A 14,728-nucleotide genomic window follows, 5' to 3' on the forward strand; every position below is an offset into this window, starting at 1 on the left:
CCACAAGGAGTATGGTCCCTAAGTAACCATTTAGTTTTTGAGGCCTATGTAGAAATACCATTTTTGAGATGAATCACATTTTAAAAAGTGAGAAAATTAGTTGCATTTCAAAAAACAGGTTAATGGAATTATGTAGTATATATAGATAAAATGATCATTATGTTGCTGTCATTAAATGAACTAAAATGTTAAGTATAATATAATTCCAAAGGTAGAAGAATTGTCTCGTATTCTCATTTATGTCAAGTATACACTTGTTGCTTGCCTGCTCGTGTTACTGCTTGCCCTTGTGCCTTTGTTCCTGCTGGTCTTTCTGCCTCCCCACCCTCTACGCTAAGTGTCCTCTCTCTGAGTTCCCATACTAACTGAGGTATAGCTCTGTCATTGTACAGAATACACTGTACTGTTGCTTTTACCTCTGTTTATTTTTGATTATTTTTGCCTTGGTAGATTGTAGGAAGAGTAGCCTGTGAGTGAGGTCAGTGACATTCATCTTGGTCACTGTAGCACCCTGTATGGTGCCCGCAACTCAGTTAAGTGCTAAATTAGAAGCCATTGTTTATTTTTCTGCTTTAACTTTAAAAAGGGCTCCTGGTTGGCTCAGTCGGTAGAGCATGTGACTCTTGGTCCTGGGATTGGGAGTTTGAGCCCCATATGGGGTTTAGAGATTACTTAAAAAAACAAAATCTTAAAATAAATCATACGTACATACTTACTTTAAAAATTAGTAGTAACCATTTAAAGATTGGGAGGGTATATGAAAATACGTGTTTGTAGCTTCTCCCCCCAAATGAGAAGATTTGGAAACATGGACAGACACACTTTCCAGTGGGAGCCAAATGTTTGCTGTCCCCTCTGGGGCTGTTAGGCCCCATCACTTCTTTGATGCCAGGAGGCACGCAAGCCTAACTTTTGCACTAAATAAAAGCTTATGTGAGTGCAGGGTTATTGTTGGACATATTTCCTTTCTCAGTGCTCTTATCTAGTCCTCCATGTGCTGGTGACCTCTTAAGATTTTACCTCTAGGCTGGCCCCTGACTGAGCTCCTGTTTGACACGTGTTGGGCAATTAAACTTGACATAACCAAAACTGAAATCTGGATTCCTTCCCTTTAGCACTGCTCACCTCGTTGATGGGCATCACCATGCTCCCGGTTGCTGGGGCCACAACAAACTTTGGTGTCATATTTGTGGATTTTTGCCTTTCTTTACCCTTACCACATAATCCCTTAGATGGTATCTCCTGTTACCTCTGTCTCCAAAATCCATTCTGAATTGAAGCATCTCTCCCCATCTCTGATACTAGGAGCCAGTCTGAGCCATGGCTCTTGCCTCCATCTGGTCTCCCTGTAGTTTATTCGCCACTTGGGAAAGTAATTTTTGTAAAGTGAATTTTTTTAAGATTTTATTTATTTTAGAGAGAGAGAGAGTGAGTGTGAGCAGGGGGAGGGGCAGAGGGAGAGAGAATTTCAAGCAGACTCCATGCTGAGCAGGGAGCCCTATGCAGGGCTTGATCCCACATCCCTGATATCGTGACCTGAGTCAAAATCAAGAGTTGGACACTTAACAGACTAAGTACTCAGGCGCCCCTGTAGAGTGAAATTTTAATCCTCTTGTTTAAAATTTATTTTCCTTTGCAACCAGAAAAAAACCTGGACTCAACATGACCTCATTGTGTCCATAATCCCTGTTATTGAATATATTCCAGTTGAGGGCCTTTGCACTTGCAGTTACCACTTATTGGAATATTCTGATCCCCGAGATACTCACGTAGTCACTTCCCTCCCCATTCAGCTGTCTCCTCAGAAGGGCCTTCTCTGGCCATCCTGGTTCAAGCAACACTTCTATTCCACTGCCCCATTTCATCTTTTTCCATAGCAGTTACAGCCTGCAATGATCTTTCTAAACCAGTGCACTTACGTCCATCTTCCCTCCCAGATGCGGTATTTTGTTTGCTGACCAGTACTTTGACCTGTTCTCTGACCCTTGGGTCAGTTCCCTTAGACCTAGAATAGCAGTGGGATATAGTCGGAACTTGGCATATATTTGCTTAACAGACCAAAACTGATGTCAGTTAACTGTTAACTAGCTATATACGCCTTGGTTAAATTGGTTGTTTAACATTTGGGACAAAATGAGTTACACTAAATTAAGGTACACCAAATAATTTTTCTTGTCTAGTACACTGTATACACTAAGAAATTTATCCCATTATTTTTTTTTTAAGATTTTATTTATTTGACAGAAATCACAAGTAGACGGAGAGGCAGGCAGAGAGACGGAGAGGGAAGCAGGCTCCCTGCTGAGCAGAGAGCCTGATGCAGGACTCGATCCCAGGACCCTGAGATCATGAACTGAGCTGAAGGCAGCGGCTTAACCTACTGAGCCACCCAGGCGCCCCAGTTTATCCCATTATTGAGACTATTTTGACATATTTAAAAATCACGTTTTCTGTAAATATTAAGAACATACAGTAGCTGCTAGGGATACAAAGCTACAGATACTTAAGGAAGTTCCTGCCTTTCGGGAGAAAATCAATGTTCTCAATTAGGGTGTCCTGTATACAGGAAGTTTTTCTTTGCTAACTGCTTAATCGGGTTGAGTTCCCTTTTGTGGTTGTGGTTGTTGAGAAGAACGGAATCCAGCAAGGTTCCATACCTTGTGGAACTCTTACACTCGCTAGTGTTTTAAGGGGAAATCGGAGAGAAGAAATCTAGTAGGAGTCTTAATTGTTCAAGAACTCCTACAGGGCTCTTCATTTGCTTTCCACTGGCTTGTGATTATATCAGATTAAGCTCTTAAGTGGTTATTTCAATTTAGAGAATTTTGTTTATTTTAAAGCTTTTATTTTTTCGGGAGTGTGGGCATGAGTGGGGGTAGGGGTGCAGGGGAGAGGGAGAGGTAGACACCCTGCTAAGCCAGAGCCCAATGTGGGGCTTGACCCCAGAACTGCTGGATCGCCTGAGCTGAAGGCAGATTGTAATTGACTGAGCCACCAGGCACCCTCAATTTAAAGAATTTATTTATTTTTTTTTTAAGAGTTTGTTTATTTGACAGAGTGCACAAGCAGGGGGAACAGTAGGTAGAGGGAGATACAAATTTTTAAAAAGATATAAGATCTTTTTCTAAAAATAGCAAGAAATACTTTCTCATGTCCCCAAATCATTGCTGAATTTCTTTTCACTTTGAAAGAAAAGAAAACCCATTCAACCCATAATATTGTTTATTAAACACCTACAGTGTGCCAAGCCCAGTGCTAAGCATTTTGTAAATACCTCCTCTAACCTACATGACAGAGTTTTGAAGTAGGTACTCTTCATTGCCATTTTATAAGAGACAGAACTATTTCAGTGTGAAGTAACTTGCCCAGGGTCACATAGTTAGAGCCAAGATTATGATCCAGGCTGTTTTTCCAAAGGCTACGTTCCTATACTGTATGTTTCCCAAATCACACTTACTATACCTGTTTACTATTTGTAAAAGCATCATGCTTTCAGCAGTAATTTAGGTGAAGGACAGAGAGTAATTCTTGTACTGTTTAGTGGGAGGATAAGCATTTTGGATTAACTTGGACCTGTAAAAACTTTTAAAGCAGTTATATAACCAGGATCCCCAAATCATCTGTTCAGACCTTTGATGCTACTGCTTACAATTTCTGATATAAGCAGTCAGTAGAAATGTACTGAATAGAAAGTTCAACTTTTCTGTTTTCACTTTTCTTCTTCCCTGGATCTGGATCTGTGTCAGCAAAGGGACCTTTCATTTGCTCTATCTGACCTGGAGTAATAGTCTCAAGATATATTCAGGGCAACTGCTAAAAATGCCAAAATGTAGAAAAGTGGTAGTCCTTTTATATTACAGATTGAAGGATGTCACCAAGTATTTTTTATTTTTATTTTTAAAAAGTTTTTCCTGATAAACCATTCCATTCTGGTTTTTCTTCTTTTCTAGACCATAGTCTTGAGTTTACTTATGCGGTCAATTGGAAATAAGAACACCATTTTATTGGGTCTGGGATTTCAGATATTACAGCTGGCATGGTATGGCTTTGGTTCAGAACCTTGGTAGGTATATTTTAATTTTTAAGATTTTGATATTTGCCCCTTTTTTTCCAGCTTTGTTGAGGTATAACTGACAGACTTTTTAAAAGATTTTTATTTTAGAGAGGGGAGAGCATGAGCATACATGAGTGGGGGAGGGGCAGAGGGAGAGAGGGAGAATCCCCAGTGGATTCCCTGCTGCGTGGAGAGCCTGGGGTGGGGGTTGCGGGGCGTTGATCCCAGGACCCTGAGGCAAAATCAAGTTGGACACCCCACCAACTGAGCCACGTGGGTGCCCCTAATTGACAGACTTTTATTTGCTTCTTATCTAAGGCATATTACTAGATTTTAGTCCATCTCTTACTGTGCCTTTTTTCTCTCAAAATGTATACAATACAGATTTCTCATTTGTGTATTTGTATATTCTAGAATGGCTTGAGGGTAGAGGGGTGTGACATTTTCTATGTGACAGATTTTTTAAATGAGATTCGTTTTTAAATCTCTAATGAGCATTTAATCTGTATCAGTCTGTCATTAGGATAAAACATGTAATCTCAAAGTAGCAAAGCCCTGGAAGCTAGTGTTATTTACCTTCTTTGTTTTTCTGGTTAGAAAAAAACATGTGACATCAGTGATCATTACTGATGACAGACCAGAAGTTCATTGAGAAAGCCCTATTGTTTTGGCCCCAGCTTCCTGTCAGAGAGAAGGCTGTTTCCTTTTCTTGCAAGTCTGGTGGCCTGCAGGGTGATGGCTGTAGTGAGGTCAAGGTTGGGCTGCACAGTTGCGCCTTCATGCTCAGGATGATGGGACTGAACTTGGTTCACTCAGGTTTCATTCCCCAAAACATACTACCTCTGTTTGGATCAAATAGGAGTAAGCATCAAGAGTGGTTTTGTTTTGTTTTAAAGATTTTATTTAACAGAGAGAGAGAGCACGCATGCGAGCAGGAACACAAGCAGGGAGAGCAGGAGAGGGAGAAGCAGGCTCCCCACTGAGCAGGGAGCCTGATGTGGGGCTCGATCCCAGGACTCTGGGATCATGACCTCAGCCGAAGGCGGATGCTTAACAACTGAGCCCCCCAGGTGCCCCAAGAATGTGTTTTGATGGATGTTTTGTTTTCCAGACTAGTTTTTACGAAGAGGCACTCACAATTTTAATGATCTAAAACACTTATTACAAGTTTCAAGGCCAAAACATCCAAGGCTTAGGTCAGCTCAGTAGCATCACACTGAAGCACAAGTCTGTGGGAGCACGGCCTGCAGAGTCTTACTGGCTGGGGAAACTCGTAATGCTGTTTCTGTATGTGTATCATACGGTATTCTCAACACTTCCCATCCCCACCCGCTGCTCAGACCTTAGAGTGACTTGCCCAGAGTCACACAGGAAGGAAGGAATAGACCAAGTACAGTTCTCCTTTTCCTTGTACCACAGCCACTTTGCAGTAACAGTAACTTGAATTCAAGTGTATATTTTGACTGACAGGTACAGTGAAGAATATATTTTTGTTTTGCTGCTTTTGGTTACAGGATGATGTGGGCTGCCGGGGCGGTGGCGGCCATGTCTAGCATTACCTTTCCAGCGGTCAGTGCCCTGGTTTCACGAACTGCTGATGCTGATCAACAAGGTGAGTTGACAAGAACCCATGATAATTATTTCAAAGAACAGAATACTCAAATCCTATTTTCTATCTCCTTCCTCCGTACGGGAAGTGTATCTTCAAAGTAAAGAATTTAAAATTGATTTCACTGTTAAGAGGAAAAGCAGATTTGGGGCACCTGGGTGGCTCAGTGGGTTAAAGCCTCTGCCTTCGGCTCAGGTCGTAATCCCGGGGTCCTGGGATCGAGCCCCGCGTCGGGCTCTGCTCAGCGGGGAGCCTGCTTCCTCCTCTCTCTCTGCCTGTCAAATAAATAAATAAAATCTTTAAAAAAAAAAAAAAAAAAGGAAAAGCAGATTCCAAGGTATCGTCCTTTGGTGGATATATCTGTAACCATGTCTCTCATCTGTGGGGCCCTACCTGTTCTGTCGCTAGAAAATCTAGTGATGTAGGCTGGCCACCTTATGTTCACTATTATGGGTTTGCTATGATGTGCTAGACATCCTGGGCTTAAGTAACCTTTTTATTTAAATCTTAGGTTTCAGTCATCTAAAGACCATAGAAAACATTTTTTATCTTAACGCTTTTGTGATAGGAATATTTAATTCTCAAAATGCTAACAGATAATTCTTTGAAAAGGATGTGTTTATTCTAGTCATAAGGGGAAAAGGGAGTGTTACAAAAGAGGGGCAGCGATCACATGGTTGATTAAGTGAGGAAGGAAAGGCCTATGGCCAAAGCAAATTGCATTTAGATTTGAGAAAAGATTGCAGAGGAAAGCAAAACTCAAACTCTGTATTTGACTCAGAGGGTCTTAAGTAGCTGCTTAGGGGCAGGTTTTTAACAGTTAATGATTGTGAACTCCTGCCTGATTTTTAACCAGGGAGGTTTTAAAGGGAAATAAAGTGCTTTTGCCCACTTGCTTAAACTAGACCTATGTTTGGGTTGGGTCTACCTGATCTCACATTTTATCAGATAACTTACTTTGTAGAGCTCATGGCTTCTAAGTACTTTGTTAATACCATCTTGGTAAACTGCTAGTGTCTGATGAGAACTTTGGTTTTAGATTGACTTTTGTCTGGTTCTGGGGCAGGAAAAAAATAAACGGTGCATTACATAATTTGTGTAAACAATTTAGGTGTTGTTCAAGGAATGATAACAGGAATTCGAGGACTGTGCAATGGTCTGGGACCAGCTCTTTATGGATTCATTTTCTACATATTCCATGTGGAACTTAAAGAATTGCCAATGACAGGAACAGATTTGGGAACAAACACAAGCCCACAGCACCATTTCGAACAGGTATTTCTTCATTCACCTGATAAAAATGCAGTTCATTTGGCTGGGTTGAAAGATGAATGGGTTTTGGTCACCTAGGCTTTTATGTGAGATTATTTTAGATCTACAGCACTTAAAAACCAAAGCTGAAGGGACTGTGTTCCCCTGTATACCTCTTTTTGAAATCGGCCGTACATACCTTTCCCCTCGTCAATTTAAGAATTATCAAACTGTTCTAGTTCATGATGTTACACCTCATGGCATGGTTAATAGCCACCGGTGTGTACCGCTGTTTCCTCGGGGATGTGTGTGCTGCACGAGGTCCCCAGGTGAGGCTGCCTTCTGCAGCAAATGGCAGTTAGGTGCTGATTCACATCTTTGCTCACCTGTTTGCTGTACTTTCCCTCCTTACAACTGAAAACATTAACGGCAGACATCGTATCTTTAGCCAACACAAACAGCTCATCAGTTTCTGGCTTGTATAGCAGAGCAGCCAAAATCTTTCAAATAAAAATGAATGTTTGTTTGTAGGCTATACCTAGGTTAAACTGGCTGTGCAAGTTTTTGTTAAGAATGAACATATCTGGGCTAAAACAAAAGCCTTTTGATTCTTAGGTAACAGCATTAACTGTGTTTCCCTCACAGTTACTAGATAATGTAGTTTGCTTTTGTAAACAAAGAAAACGGTCATTGATTCCACTACTGTGGTTGACATAGCATATACTACTTAATTTTACTTTGGAGATCTTCCTGTTGAACTAATGAGGTGAAGGCTCATGAGCCATATGATGTGTTCAGATTCTGTGCTGCAAGTGATAGGCTGTTTTTGAAAAACTCTTGTGGCTCTGTTCCTTGGGTCAGCTGTTATCCTCAGAATTTTATAGTGAGAGTACGATAGTGTCCCTTTCTCCTGAAAAGCAAATGCATTTTCTTACTGTGGCTCTGAAGAAAGAGAGAAGACCCTGGCTTACAATTCATAGCAATCTGATTATTAAAAAGAAGCAGTTTCTTAAGAGTGGAGATTTCAGCGCAAAAGTCCTAATTATCTTTTTCTTTCTCAGAATTCGATCATCCCTGGCCCCCCCTTCCTCTTTGGAGCCTGTTCAGTACTGCTGGCTCTGCTTGTTGCCTTGTTTATTCCAGAACATACCAATTTAAGCTTACGGTCCAGCAGTTGGAGAAAGCACTGTGGCAGTCACAGCCATCCTCATAGTACACAAGCGCCAGGAGAGGCCAAAGAACCTTTACTCCAGGACACAAATGTGTGATGACCGAAATCAGGAAGACTTTTCTATCACACCCAGGTCTTAGTTTTCACCTGTAGTTCTGGATGTACATTCCATTTCCATCTACAATGTACTTTAAGGTTGTCTTAAGAAATGTATCTGCATGAACTCCGTGGGAACTAAAGAAAGAACCAGAACCGGACAGTTTTCCAAAGATGTTACAATTTCTTTTGAAAAGAAACCTTTTGTTTATTAGCACCAATTTCTTGCCACTAGCTTTTGTTTTATTATACATCCTTTAATTAAAAACTATATACGTACCTTCTTAGATACTAGCAACGTCTCTGCTACCATTTCCTTCAGGTGTTGAGCTTTAACTCTATGCTGACTCACAGCGAGACAGAGTAGGTAGTATGGTTATGGACCTGTTCGTTTTTAACATTGTAAAATCTTGGGTCAAATAATTCAAAGCCTTAATGCAGATGCACTAAAGTAAAGAAATGGTAAATGAATTGTTTGCATTAAAAAAAAAAAAAACTTTAAGAAAATTGTACTAAATCTGAATCATGTTTCAAGCTTGTTTGTAGTAATTTTATTTTAAACATTCACCACTGTTTTTGAAATGAGAAAATATCAGCCATTTAGAATTTAAATTGGGGTAGAGTCTGTAAATCTAAACGCTGGCTCGGGTTTGTTCCCCAGCTACTTATACCACTATTCTTTTAATGTTTGCATAATCACAAGAACCTCAACACTTGAATACATAATCTAAAAATTATATAGTAAAGCTGGTAGCCTTGAAAATGTCAATGTGATATCTATATGTAGATAAATATATATAGTGGCCTTTCAGGACTGTCACAGTAACACTTTATTTACAGAGCTAATGTTTGTCCTAAATTTTCAGGACTCTAGAAGAGAGCTTTATACAATTACTGATGTGAATTTCTCTAAAGTGTATATTTTTGTGTCCAGTTATATTATTTAAAAAGTGTTACTTTGTAAAAATTGTACATAAAGTATTGTATAGTTTACACTGTTTTCATCTTGTGTGTGGTTATTGCTCAATGCTTTTTAAACTTGGAACATTCACTATGGTTAAATAAGGTCTTAAAAGAAATGTAAATATTCTGTTAATAAAATTAAATATTTTAATGATTTTTTTTTTTAAAGAAAGTCTTGATCTGTGATTCCCTGTAAGGTCTGTTGGCTTTATTTGTTACCATAATCATTTTTACAGTAACAAATCAAAGCTTTACACCATCTTGCCTTTAATCCCCCCTCACTACAAAATACTCCCATAGGAAGGCAAAAGAAATGGAAACTTAGTCCGTAAATTAAATGGAAGTACTTCAATTCTAAGCATCATCAACAGCTGCAGATCAATGCTGTTTATTTTTATATACACATCATACTCCATAAATACTTTATTAACAAAGCTCAGTTTATAGAAATATGTTAAGTGCAACCTTGTGATTATTAACACATGTACAGCTGTACACTGCAAAACAATTTCAAATAAAAAAGAACTACCTGTATGCCCTAAATCCCATCCAAACCCTGTCATGTTTTTATATATTACATAATATTTACAGGAAAGATTCTAATATCACCAAGAGGCTACTTTCTAGATTATTAAATACTTTCAATTCACTGTAACCAAGTATTCTTACTAATACTCATATAGTATATTGAAATGACAAGTCATACATAAGTCACTACCCAGTAATGGTTACTTAATTTTTTAGAATAAATCCCCTAGTTAAGACTGCTTGCAACTACCAACACAGCTTCAGAAAAATACGACCAAATACTAAATTCTTTGTCTTACCATAAACCTAATAACATTGATATTCATATACTGAATTCTCTCCGAATCTATGTAGTAAGGTCCTTGAAAATAGTTTGTTAAATATCAGATGAGCATTAGCAGTCCTTATAAACAATTGATTTATACATTTCATAAGACAATGCTGCTCTGTACCTGGTGATCATCAGTAAGAAAACAAAATGGGACCCTTTGAGTCTGGGTGAAATTTTAGAACCTAATTTTTCTCCAAATAATTCTTACTTGAAACTGGGTTGGTTACAACGAAGAAAAAAAAATTGTAACTTCTAGCAGTTACTCACTTTGCCTACCTTATTAAGCAAACATTAAAATGATTAGTATAAAAAACAATGAATATTCATGATGCTCTTAAAGTACTTTGTAATGTACTACTTTTTAAAACATTCCACTAATACAGGTTTAACTGAATAACAAACTAATAAAACTCCAAATGAGAGAAAAACTGGGTAAGTATAGATTTCCAGGAAGCATTAAAATCCTATAAACTTTGCAGCTCAAAGCACTTTATACTTAATAAGGTTAACATTGTCCAAATTATTTTTCTAATTTATCAAAATTATCAGAATTAGTTAGACTTGTTCAATAGCTAATTTAAAGATGCTGCAAAGAAAGTATTTACTTGCTATGAAGGATTAATTTCATTGAAGGTAATTTTAGGATTTCCCCTTTATTGTAAATATTCTTTATTGTAAATATCAATAATATAGATATCTCTAGAGATAATCATTTTCCCTCATAATTTTGTTGTCAAACTTAAAACTTTTATTTTACCAATGGAAATGATAAAATGAATTAGTGATAGTCTTTGGTTTCATATTCTATCTAAGCAGGTTTTCATTTACCCAGATCCTCAATGACTAGAATGTCTCTTATGAGGATCAACTTTTCCCTCAGAAATTCTGAGAATTTCTAAGGATTCATTTAATAGAATTCATATTATCATTCTATCAAACACCATGTTCACAAATGAAAAAGCGTCATTTACTCAGAATCTTCACTCCGAATCCCCCAAGTACAAACTGGCTCCTCTAGCTTGCCGTGGAACAACAGCAGGAGTTAAAAAGGATCCAAACAATCTAATACAGTAAGCTCAAGTAAACTTTGAAATTTGCTGGCTTAGAATTTTGATCTATGCTGCGCATACATTTTTAAACCATGGGAATTTATAAAATTTCAATAAAAAGTTAAAGACAACACTAGCATTAACTGTTTGTTAACTGCCCAGGGAAATACGCTGAAGATGCAGAAGGGAGCACTGCAGGTTTGGAAGATGTCTGTAATGCTCCTAAAGTGCCATCTTTTTGATGGTCTGCAAATGAGGACAAAAAAAGATTATTTGTATTCACTTAGTTCTACATAAAATATAGCCAATTAAACCACTGTCAAATCCATTTCAGAACTGTCCTCTCACCTGGATTATTGAACAGGTTTTGGCTGAGCCCACGTAAAGGAATGCTGTCTTCCCTTTTCTTCAGGTATTTGGATTCCAGCCCTACATTTGCACCACTTGAAAGGAAAGTAGTATTTATTTTAAAATTTATTTTCACTTGAGATAAACCATCAACATTAACTGTTAATCTACAAACACATACTATATATAAAATAATCTAACTATGTGGGACGCCTGGGTGGCTCAGTTGGTTAAGCAGCTGCCTTTGGCTCAGGTCATGATCCCAGCGTCCTGGGATCGAGTCCCACATCGGGCTCCTTGCTCCGCAGGGAGCCTGCTTCTCCCTCTGACTCTGCCTTCCACTCTGTCTGCCTGTGCTCGCTCTCACTCTCTCTCTCTTACAAATAAATAAATAAAATCTTAAAAAATAATAATAATAATAATCTAACTATGTTTATAGCTTTGTTCAAAACAAGTCATTCTTCACTGGTTTCTTAAGCAGTTTATCCATAAGCCAAAGTACCCTTCCCAGTGAACAGCAGACTATCATAAATAACACTAATAAGTCGAAGAGCTAAGATAAAGAATATGGGGAACTAAAAATGCTAGTACTATGAAACCATAAAACCATAATGCATAAGTGATACATGCTGAATGAAAACACATGTTCATGCTTCAAGAGTATCATTTAACCATTTCTATCTCGTATTTAAAATGAGTAAGGGGCACCTGGTTGGTTCAGCTAGTTAAGCCTCTGAATCCATCTCAGCTCAGGTCTCAATCTCAGGGTTGTGAGTTCAAGCCCTGCATTGGGTTCCACACTAGGCATGGAGCCTACTTTAAAAAAATAGTAATTAAAGAGTAAACTTTTTCCTTTGCCAAAAGCTCTTCAGAACTTTACAGTACTTCAAAGACGTCATTAATATGCACTATTAAAATAAATAAATAATGAATTCTAGTCAGATGAATACAAATACAAAAGTTTAGAAAAATATGGGGGCATTTACCTAGTTGTATTTTCCCCCTTCTATCACCATACTCCTTTTTTCTAAATCTGTCCAGTGTCAAGTTTCTCTAATAGTTCTATGGCACAAGAGTTTAAAGGCACTTGTAAAACAATGTACATTCTTAAAATTAAGTGGTCTTTTTCCAATTTTCAGAAAAGAATTAAGTGGGTGAATAGGTATTTCCTTCAATTTTAACTTTTTAAACTTTTGATACCCATTGCCACTTTTTCCTGAAAACAAATACAGGAAAAAACCAATTACAAACAAAAAACACTCAAAATAGCTGAACAGTCCTAATTTTAGGGACACATGATTAGGTCTGATTTTTGTACCACAAATATGATATTTTCTGCAAGTAAAATTGTGCTTGGTGTATATGACACAGTTAAATATATAAACATGGTGTTCTACCATTAACAGGGATTACAAATGATATGCCTCTTATTTAAACAAGTTTTAAGATTAAATATAACATATACATTTCAAGATTTCAAATTTTTTTTTGAGAGGCTCCCAAACTTTTGTAATATTCATACTGGTGACAGTTTTACAGAAGCCAATGAATGAAAGCCAGAGAATGGGGATAAGAAGCCTTTTTGAACTGTTAGTAATTTATTCCGCAGTATACTTGAATGATGCTAGCTCATGGTAATGAGTGTCAGCAGACAGGTCTTAAAATGATTAATTTTTAAGAAGCACAATGGTAAGAAAAAAATAGTACAAACATGTATAGACTACCAGTGAGACTACCCAGAGAGACAAATTTTCATGAGCTATTTAATTTAGTCACAACTCACTGACGGAACAAACCTCACTATGTAAAACCCATGTATAAGAGCTAAAAAATAGGAAGGGATTTCTGAATAGGCAGAATATGTCATAAAATTAAAGCTTATTTTGGTAGGTATGGGACAATCTCACAAGCCTTATTCTTAGCAAAGAATTCTAGCAGTTTAAAATAGGTAACTCCTGGGGTGCCTGGGTAGTTCATTCGGTGAAGGGTAAGACTTTTTGTTCCGGCTCAGGTCATGATCTGAGGGTCCTGAGATTGAGCCTTTGGACTCCATGCTCAGCAGGAAGTCAGCTTCTCTCCCTCTCCTTCTGTCCCTCCCTTTAGTCGTGCACTCTCTCTTTCTAAAATAAATAAATATTTAAAGTATAAATAAAATCAAAATAGCTGGCTTCTCAGAGTACTTTACACTGGAAGCATTAATTCAGAAAAATGGAGAGCTTTCAGAGGCAGACACAGCCATACAAGAAAACAAAAACAAAACCACACTAAATAGAGTTAAAAAGATTTCTATGTATTTGCCCCCAAACAGATGAAAGGTGGTTCAGTTATGCAGGAAAGTCACTCTTAAAAAATAAATTTTTACATTTATAAATAATAAAGTTTATAAATGTTTAACTGTCTCTTACAGTTTAAAAAAAAAAGGGAAATCTCTTTTTCATAGATAAAGAGAACTCCACTTCAATCCCACTGATCAGCAACTTAAAATGTCACAATAAGTGGGCATCAAAGCTTTCAAGCATGGATAAAATTGCAAACATTAAATTTTATGCCAACAAGTACTTACTTTTCCTTATCAGTTGAGCAAGGCATACTAACAGTTGTTCCTGACTGAACTTCTCCTAGAGGTGTATTTGGTTTTGTAAACTGCAAGTTAAACTGGACCTGTAAAGATGGAGAACACATCATGTAACCTAATTAGTGAGAACCGAGAAAGTTCCATATGGAGACAGGTGGTTCCATCTTTTTTCTGATAAATCTAGACCACAGAAGAACAGATTCAACACGAGCTTTATAACGCAAGCACATTTTCGTGAGAAGATTTAACAACAAAAAAATCCTCTTTCTTCTTGTCAAAAAGATTCCTGTGATAGAAGCAAGATGGATAGCATAAAATGATTCTCTTAACAATTATTTTGAGGAGCACCTAGGTGGCTCAGTGGGTTAAGTCTCCACCTTCAGCTCAGGTCATGGTCCCAAGGTTCTGGGATCGAGCCCCACATCGAGCTCCGGCTCAGCGCGGAGCCTGCTTCTCCTACCCCTGCCGCCTGCCTCTCTGCCCACTTGTGATCTGTCAAATAAATAAATAAAAATCTTAAAAAAAAATTATTTTGAAACAAAACAAACGTTAATATAGCTGAACAACCTGGGTTTGAATTGCAGGGCTCTATTTATACACAGATCTCGGTCAATAAATACAGTACAGTAGAATGAGGTACCAAAAATCTCCTTATCCCCACCCAAAGTCAGCAAAACTGGATCCTGGATTAACACTCATTATCCAGTACCCAGAAATGTAGAAAATTTCCTTCTACGCAATGTCTAGAGGACC

At 37.9% G+C, this 14,728-nt stretch overlaps 2 protein-coding genes across 5 annotated transcripts in view; one reads left to right on the top strand and one right to left on the bottom strand.

The window, feature by feature from the left end:
- Positions 1 to 9,181, top strand: part of MFSD14A (major facilitator superfamily domain containing 14A) — a 41,377-nt gene extending 32,196 nt beyond the window's left edge. For both annotated transcript variants that reach the window (XM_004775185.3, XM_013047174.2), the window contains 4 exons: positions 3,951 to 4,063; positions 5,569 to 5,666; positions 6,775 to 6,938; positions 7,976 to 9,181. In XM_004775185.3, the coding sequence (XP_004775242.1) occupies positions 3,951 to 4,063; positions 5,569 to 5,666; positions 6,775 to 6,938; positions 7,976 to 8,182 (582 nt within the window). In that variant the 3' untranslated portion in view covers positions 8,183 to 9,181. The remainder of the gene's footprint in view (positions 1 to 3,950; positions 4,064 to 5,568; positions 5,667 to 6,774; positions 6,939 to 7,975) is intronic.
- Positions 9,182 to 9,496: 315 nt separating this feature from the next.
- Positions 9,497 to 14,728, bottom strand: part of SASS6 (SAS-6 centriolar assembly protein) — a 42,832-nt gene continuing 37,600 nt past the window's right edge. For 2 of the 3 annotated variants that reach the window (XM_004775186.3, XM_045064899.1), the window contains exons 15-17: positions 13,964 to 14,061; positions 11,401 to 11,495; positions 9,497 to 11,298 (exon numbers count right to left, since the gene is read on the bottom strand). In XM_004775186.3, coding sequence (XP_004775243.1) covers positions 11,192 to 11,298; positions 11,401 to 11,495; positions 13,964 to 14,061 — 300 coding nt within the window. In that variant the 3' untranslated portion in view covers positions 9,497 to 11,191. Of the gene's footprint in view, positions 11,299 to 11,400; positions 11,496 to 12,180; positions 12,217 to 13,963; positions 14,062 to 14,728 lie in introns of those variants that run through there. The other variant, XM_045064900.1, reaches the window with a different exon arrangement.

Source organism: Mustela putorius, unplaced genomic scaffold, assembly GCF_011764305.1.
Source record: "Mustela putorius furo isolate JIRA1106 unplaced genomic scaffold, ASM1176430v1.1 tig00003853_pilon_pilon_pilon, whole genome shotgun sequence".
NCBI classification, from domain to species: Eukaryota; Metazoa; Chordata; class Mammalia; order Carnivora; family Mustelidae; genus Mustela; species Mustela putorius.